We start from the raw sequence: 8,328 nt of genomic DNA on the forward strand, positions 1-8,328 counted from the left end.
CCCCGGTACCCCCAAAAAGAAGCACGACCTGTGCGTTACCTTGAGCCAATGTTCGCCTCATCCTCTGCCTGCAAGACCCTCTGAAAAACCCTTCGCCGGGGGTGGAAATGCATTCTATATAGCAGGCGTGACAAAAAGCTCTCTTGAGTCTTGATGCAACCAGGAGTTTTAACCCATTAAGGGCACATTTGAGTTCAGCATCGGATTTACAGGACATGTGTGAGCCAACACAACAGACTGCCTTAGGGCTGGGAGCTGGGTGTCCCCAGGGGGTCGTGCGAACCTTCCACGTACTGCTATCAAATGCTCCAAGTGCACCAGTACTAAGGTTTCAGCCAAGGGCTCCACTTCACTAATCATTCCTGTAAAACACCCGCTTCCACTAAAGAACTGTGGGTTCAAATTCACATAATCAAGGAAACCTTACACAGTCCTAAAGCAAAAAGCAAAAAAAAAAAAAAAAAAAACTTACTGAGGAACAAAACAAAGCAAAGTGTACCTTACTTCACTTAAATCGTATGTTTATTTTTGTCAAGACTGAAAAAAAAAAAAAGTCCTGAAGGCTGCACTGCTCAAATCCAAATTAAGCCCAAGACTTCAGCAGCATTTTCATTGCAATCAATGAAGTGCGTTTCCTAGTTTGTAAGAGCAGTGCTTCTGCAAATAGATTAAAGCACGTTTGGCTGGTAAGCCTCCCCAAACCATCTGAATTTACAAGCCACACATTATAAGCTAGCACTCTAGGTAAGTGCCTCCTCATTCTTTTGAAGAGAATGAATGGCTCCAATTTCATTACATTTCTTCTTCTGCAGTCTAAGCTGAGAATGCCATGTAAATGGGTCACGGTGCTGCAAAATGCAGCAATTGATTTCTCCAAAGTAAAAAGAAACAAACCAGTAGGATCTTACTTCTATTAATTTTTGAAGGAAGAGGTTTACAGCAGTTAATGTATCATGAAGGTTAAAAAAATCATTTTCATAAAATACAAGAGCAACCAATTTCACCATTAAGTAAAAATTGGGATTCTTTTTTTAAATTAGTCCAAAGTGGCATATAGGAACTTAGTAGTTTGCTGCTGTACTGACACTATGACAAAACAAAGTGTAGGGTTTTGCTTTTTTTTAAATCCAATGCTTGTGGATCAAGTTCTGGAAATGTTCCAATTCTAAGGCAGGGATCTGTTGTGTTTTCCACCATGAGTTTGCTCCTTGGGTTGGATGCTGGAGGGGCGAGGCACGTTTTGCCAGACCCAGGTCGACTACCTAGTAGTCATCAAGGTCAAAAAATTCATCGTCTCCTCCTTGGTATTCCATTCCCTGGAAGTCCACTCGGTACCGCAAGATACCTGGGAAAAACAACACGATTTAGCTTCTTCACAATTCAGAGAGGTAGAAAGGCATTTTAAACAGTTTACTGAGCCCTGTCTGCACATCAAGAGTTTCTCATTTCATTTTCAGAAGCTGATTTAGCACTTGTACTGCAGGTCAGGCTCAGGCTCGCAGCAGCAGTCATGCAGCTAGAGTGGCAATGCCACATCCATGCTACAGCCTGACAGAACTGCCAGGAGGAAGAAACACCTACCTGCCCAGCACAGGCCAGCTTCCTTCTGGAAAAGCTGTGTCTATTCTAGGAGGATCGTTATCTCCAAAAAATACCAGTAACAGATCATTCATCCTGGCATAACCAGGACAATGGCCCGTCAGTTCAATCAGATGGCAGCTGGCACCAAAGTAACTTTTACAATGGAGCAAAGGCAGTATTTAGTTGCTGTCTTCCCAGACTCTTCCCACCCCAAACACCACCCTGGGTTTCTGGGCAGCCTCTATCCCTGGAAAAATTTATGTCGGTGAAGGGAATTCAAGGAGTATTTCAAGCCTACAGGGACTGGAGCCTGGTAGCAAAGAGTATCCCACCACGCCAAGAGGCTGCATCTGGCAGGACAGGAAGGACTCCTGAAGCTATAAACCTTGAACACTTCGAAACCTGTTACTTTTTACATAGCCAAAAAAAAATCAAGCTTGTTTCCTTCTGACTGGTGCTCTCTGGCCCTAGAAATTTCCCTCTACACTACACTCATCTCTTGCACAGCCACCAACTGAAACACAGCAAGTGGCAACAGTTGGCTTATCAGCAAATAAGCACCAGCTTTGTCCTGGCATCCCTGCTCTGGGGAGAACAAGGCATGTAGTAGGTGGTTTTGCTTTACCCTGCTAATGATTTTTGTCAGCCTGAAGCACATGAGCTATCCACACCTCTGTCAGGTTTGGCTGCAACTGGTCAGTGAGCTCAAGAGAACTAAGGATTTCAGAAGCCTCATTTCTCCATGATATTGGGCTAAAAATACTTTTATTTTGAAAAGAAGCGGATGACTGGAGAGCAAAGTACAGGGGAGTTCTGAGAGATGAGTAACAGATATCCAACTGCTTCAGGAACTAGGCTGGTGTTTGTCATACAGCATTTCTACACAGCAGGGCACAGGCTGCCACAAAGCAACAGCTCTGCAGAGACGCAGTGAAGCAGTTCCCAGCCCCTCTGAAATTCAGCAGCTGGAAAGGACAGTCCACCTTCGAGCACTCTGAAGGACAAAAGGATCTGAGGAACAGTCTGAAATGACAGCTACCTAACATGCAGCGTCATCTGAATATGGAACGGATTCACCTGAAGATCCCTGATGAACGTGATAGTTTCTTAACTGCTATTGTGACTAATAGGAGTAAGATTAATCTGTTCAGCTTTCCATTTGTGTTGGCACCAAATTATCAAATTAACCATTAAAAAAAGACAAATACATTTTTCTCATGCAGTTTACCTCCAATTCCTCCAAATCCTTTCACAAATTGGGATCCTTCCTGTGATTTGTCTGTAACAATTTCCAACGTTGCTCCAAATTTCTTGTAGTTGTTTGCAAACCACTCCAGAAGGGGCATACTTTCTATCAGTTCGTGTTCCTGGCCAGTCTGTGTAGACATTTGAGGGGAGAAAAAAAAAGTTATAGTCACTGCATGTTAGGTATTGAGAAAATTCATACCAGAACTTGTCTTTGGCTTAAACGTCACCACTGTCTTTTCAGTCCTAAGACAGAGACACCAGCCTCCATGCTCCGCAGGCTGGAGCAGCCCGACACACTTGCCAGGGTCCGGGTGGCAGGCAAACATCTGAATCAGATGTGCTGGCACAAGCAGAAGGCTCCTGGTGCTAAGAAATAAAATACTGACAGGCTTTGTTTTGGGTCTCCATGCTACAGAAGTCAGTGGAGAAGCAGGAGAGAAAATGCCTTGTTTATTCTTCTGCTCAACTGTCACGTAACATGCTACGCTCTTAGTTTTCAGTGTTTCTTTAGATTTGCTTTATATCCCGCAAACAGTACATCACCACTCATCTAACCAGGCACTGTTTGCTCTAGGAAATACTGATCTAGGCAATCACAGAAGCCAAAAGCAGAGTTTTATAAGTAGAAACTCAAGTGATTATTGGCTTAGAAACACTACATCACTGCAGATAACACTGTAAACCTTCCGCGTGCAGGAGTCAGCAATTGCCACACCAGAAGGGAAAGCAGCTGGAAGTGGCCACCCTGGCAGTCCTCATGAGACAGAGATGACCACCCTTTCTGCAAGGGACAGACTTTTTTGCCCAGCTTACTCTGCAAAGTAATATAGACACTCCCCAGCCCCCTGGTCAGGATTTTTTTGACCTGCACAGGCAAGAAACTCAGAGGCAGTGAAGGAGAGAACCATGTTTCAAACATATCTAAAAACAAACACTCCTTTGCAGCTAAATTAATGGGCAGTGAAGAAGAGAACCATGTTTCAAACATATCTACAAACAAACACTCCTTTGCAGCTAAATTAATGTAATAGTTTCTAGCCTCATAGGTGATTTGTATCGACCAAATCAGTGCACAATATGCAGGGAGTAAGGGTTTGGGACATTAGCCTGCATGTTACACAGTGGCTACCAAACTCTTCCAATGGATGGTTGGTTTGACAGTGGTCAAAGACCCCTTATTGCCTGTCACATCCACTCATTTACACAACCTTGAAACTGGCAGCAGGAAAGACTGCAGAAAAGCAAGTCTAGAATCCAGGGGTTACACTGAAGGTGAACAGGAAGAGCCTTGAAGTCTCATCTGAGCGCCAGAAAAGTCACTGTGCTCACATGCTTGCAGCTAACTAAGCTCAGATATTCAGAATTCTGCACCAGTAAGAATAAATCTACAGGCCCCAAAGCTGAAATACCTCTTTGTCTGTGAAGTGGGATTTATCCTTCTCTTGCTCTGGTGTCAAATACAGGATCTTCTCCTCTGAGAAGGGAGAAAAAAAAAAGAATATTAGGTTGGATAAGACTATCAGAGGCAGGTTAAAGACAGCAAGAGACTGACAACAGCCAGCAATTACAACACAGAGGGTCTGGTCACTGCCACTGCCCTTCTCTCTAGCTGAAGCTCTATGAGAAACCAAACAGGGCACAGCAGTAGAGAATAACTGTAGTGCCAGCATCAAAAAAAGCAGAGGTCCTGCTGTAGGCATATAATTTATCTATAGTCAGTAGGAATTGTGTTTCTGGCCATAAGGGTCACATCAGTCTCCCCTCTGTAATGCACTGGTGTCGTATTTATACACAACTGAAAGGCAGGTTTCATGCTAGGTTTCATTCTTTCTCCCCAGTGGAAGCTTCCTAGTTTCACACTCTTCTCCCAGAGTAGCTGGGAAGCTGCAAGTTATCAACCTGCCCACACAACATCCCCTTGACCACGTCCTTACAGATCTACTTAGCGAGTTCCTCCAGTGTAATCCATCCAAGCAAGACGGCTTAGGTGCTAAACCCTCCCAGACCTTTCAGTCTCCCAGAAGCGTTACCTACCCTCCGTGCCTTGGCAGTGCAGAACGTATCTCATTATATCCAGATTTTCATAGACTATCAGTATCTCTACTGCTCCCATTTCCAAAGCTTTTAGTGTATCTTCAACGCCGAAACAGTACTTCCCCGTGTCCTGACTGATTTCATCAAAGTATCGTCCTGCAGCCAGGATACAAAGAAAGAGATGGTCACAAACACTGATCATGCCACATGGATTTTTAAACAAGCCCGATTTGAATGCAAGAAAAAAAACATAAAAGGAGACTGCAATGGTGCTGAAGGAAGCAAGGGACGTGATAACATGTCAAAACAAGTAATTTAGAACATTCATCAGTAAGCTGACTCCATCAAACACTGCCCCGTCAGGAATCTCGCTCCCCTTTGCTATGAAACAATCCATGGGACTAACCCACCAGCAGGCACTATATCACTTCACTCTCGGCAGTGTAAGGTAGCTACGGTTGCTATTGTCCGCCTGTGCTTTTCAATTAGCAACATGTCTGCTGACAGTCGAACCAGGGATCATTTCTACTGCCATCTTAAAACACAATAAATCTTAAATCTCATCCTGCTGAAAAAAAACAATCCTAGGAGATATTTTTTCCCCTCTCACCCAAATGCCCCCAGAAGACCTGAAACTAAGGCAATCTCTGAGGAAAGGATAAACAGAGAAGGTACAAAAAGCTTGGTGGGGAAAAAGAACAGAACCCCCCCCCCCCCCGACTCCTTAAAACCTCATTAAGTCCTGCAGCATTTGAGAAGGTGTCCAGGTAACAGAAAGCATCACTGCAAGTCATGCTCTGCCCAACACAAAGCATCGCAGGGCTGAGGTAGCACACAAAGGCACTACACCAGATCTACAGCAAGCTCAGCACGTTCAGTCAAGCACATTTGTCTCAGGAGAAGGCTGAACATGTAGTCACATACCTATTAGTTTCTTCTCTTGAATGAATTTCACATTGGAGAGGACCTCAGTTGACAACTCAATTGCTTGATTGAATCCATTTTCTCCTCCGTATGAAATGTCAACTAGTTTGAGCACTTTGGATTGCAACCGCTAAACAAGACAAAGAGGAAACATGAAAGAGAGTCTATTACACAGCACTGCCGTAAGACTGCTTCCTAATGCCACAAGAATACGTGGCAAGAGTCACGGCATTAATCTATTTTGCTTCACTTGCAAGCAGAGGCTCTGAGTCAGAGGGGCCTCTGAATGCTTAATATTGAAGCATCATTTTCAGGCAACAGGGACACAGAGATTAGGTTTAGTGGAGTTTAATTCCAATAAAGCTTCTGCTTTGATTTGGGAACACAGAACGCGAATGCCAATTCCAAACCAGGGAGGACAGATTTCTTATTAGCACTGCTGTTAAGAAAAGGAGACCTTCCCTCCTGCAAGGAGGTATTAGGAAAGGAAAACCTCTCTAAGATGCATCAGATTTTTAGTTTTGATCAGATCACTTAAGACATCAAAGTTACATTCCTCCCGAGATGCATCTTATGCCAGAGCTACTGCTAATTTCATCATGTTACCACTGACAGCTTAAACATTTGGGCTTTGCTCAGAAAAGGCCACTCACCTGATCAAACATGTCCGATTGACTTAATTCAGTTTTGAAGTCAGCTGATCCAGCTAAAACGAGACCAGCCACGTTCACCTTGTCGCCAGAAATGAACAGTTGCACAGCCGTCTCTGCTACCTTCCTTACATAGTTGTGTCGTTTCTCCATTCTCAAACGAGCAAAACGCAAGGCAGACTGACCTCCTCTACCTTGACGAGAGAACACACGTGAGGTAGCAATCTGGAAGCCATTTCACTTCAGGAAGGTTATTAGTACGTGGTCCCAATGGGGCCCTGAATAACTGATGCCAAGGGCAGGCGCGACCTCCAGAATTAGTTTGCCACAAGCAGAGCCAGGGGCACTCACTGAAACAGCGAGTGAATACAGAGGGTTCACCAGAGCAAGAGATCTTTCTCCACATATCCCACAGAGGGAAATAAGTTGGGTTGGTTTGGTTTTTTTTTTTTCTTTTTATACAGGCTCACAACTCTACAGCAATTTTGAACATCTGTGCACATTTTCTATCTCCTGTACCCCCATTAAAAGTAATCTCCTTTGTTACACTGCCTCACATACTTTTCTTGCAGATGCAATGCATCCCAGCAGCCTCTGCTGCAGAAACTTACCGGGGGGAGACATTTCTATTTCATTTTATCCCATCCTAATCTACAAAAAAGGACAGTAAGGCAGGAGTAGCTATCAGACAGATTTTGCTGAATGCATCAGTGGGTCACTATAATGCAGCATCATACAGTGGAACAGAATTGTGCTCGTTACATTTGGCTTCTTGCAGGGAACAGCTTCTTCCTTTCCACTCTGGTTTGCGTGCAGCACCATCAGATGCAAACTATACGTTACCGAGTGGTATGACTACTTGTGCTAATGATAGCTAGCTAAGACTGTCCCAAAAACAAGTAAAGGGTCAAATGCACCAAAAAATAGAAAGCACTACTTTAAGAAAATGAACTGCATATTACAGTGATTCATTAATTTTGACAGAAGGCTCAGACTAGAGGCTTTGCTGTCAGATTTCAGGGGAGCAGAGAATTGAGCAGAGCTAAACACCTACAGGCCAAGTTCCCTGCTTCTACTCTCACATCCCACCCTGCGATATTCTGCTGCAAACAGTCTAAAGATAGACCAGTGCATTACCATGCTTCTTTGGAAGATCCACAGTGAATTTGTGCAGGACTTCTCTTGTGTTTCCTTGAAGAGTTCCAAAGAGTGCACCGCTACCATCTATTACAATAAAGCCAAACTTGCTGTCGTCGGAAAGCAGCGCTGTAAGAGCCTGGAACAGAAAATAACATTGTCAGCAATAAGCACCGGTTTGTTAAGGACCCTGGTTCAGAAAGGCTACCAGAAACAATACACTTCAGTACATTTTAGTTCCATAGGTGGTCATTGCTATTTTTTACAAATCTACCAGAGGAAGAGCAGCAGATTCAGGAGTTGAGACTATCACAGGTTACTGTCTCGCACAACGCTGCCAAGAGCGGAAAAGAAACTAATGTTTAAGCTTGGTAACTATTTTCACAGCATTACCAGCTCATCACATGGCGTCACAGGCAGGTGTAACTGCAAAACCCTGAAGATTGTCTCTGGAAAGCGTAAAGCGAAATGGATCACACTTCTGCGAGGCTGCATCACTGCTCTGGTTGGCAAAACTGGGAGAGTAATTTTCCTAGTGTTCCAGCCAGGAAAGCAGAACTTGCTTAGCTCACCGACGGGGCTATTTGTCCATTCAGTTTTATACCACACAGCACTGATACAGACTTTCAACTTGCCAACTACCACAAATACCAGTTTGCTGCACCTGCTGACTTCAAGTCCCAAAGGCAGAATGATGAAATCTGTAGCGGCTATGACAAGCTCAGCCTTACAAAGCAGAATCCAGCAACAGCAG

The 8,328-nt window shown here is 44.1% G+C and overlaps 1 protein-coding gene across 1 annotated transcript in view; it reads right to left on the reverse strand.

Moving 5' to 3' along the window:
* Positions 1–323: 323 nt before the first annotated feature.
* ETF1 (eukaryotic translation termination factor 1) overlaps positions 324–8,328 on the reverse strand; it is an 11,864-nt gene continuing 3,859 nt past the window's right edge. The window contains exons 3-9 of the mRNA XM_010076414.1: positions 7,575–7,713; positions 6,441–6,631; positions 5,788–5,917; positions 4,864–5,019; positions 4,239–4,303; positions 2,810–2,957; positions 324–1,345 (exon numbers count right to left, since the gene is read on the reverse strand). Coding sequence (XP_010074716.1) covers positions 1,263–1,345; positions 2,810–2,957; positions 4,239–4,303; positions 4,864–5,019; positions 5,788–5,917; positions 6,441–6,631; positions 7,575–7,713 — 912 coding nt within the window. The 3' untranslated portion in view covers positions 324–1,262. The remainder of the gene's footprint in view (positions 1,346–2,809; positions 2,958–4,238; positions 4,304–4,863; positions 5,020–5,787; positions 5,918–6,440; positions 6,632–7,574; positions 7,714–8,328) is intronic.

This window comes from Pterocles gutturalis, unplaced genomic scaffold, assembly GCF_000699245.1.
Source record: "Pterocles gutturalis isolate BGI_N339 unplaced genomic scaffold, ASM69924v1 scaffold29563, whole genome shotgun sequence".
NCBI classification, from domain to species: domain Eukaryota; kingdom Metazoa; phylum Chordata; class Aves; order Pterocliformes; family Pteroclidae; genus Pterocles; species Pterocles gutturalis.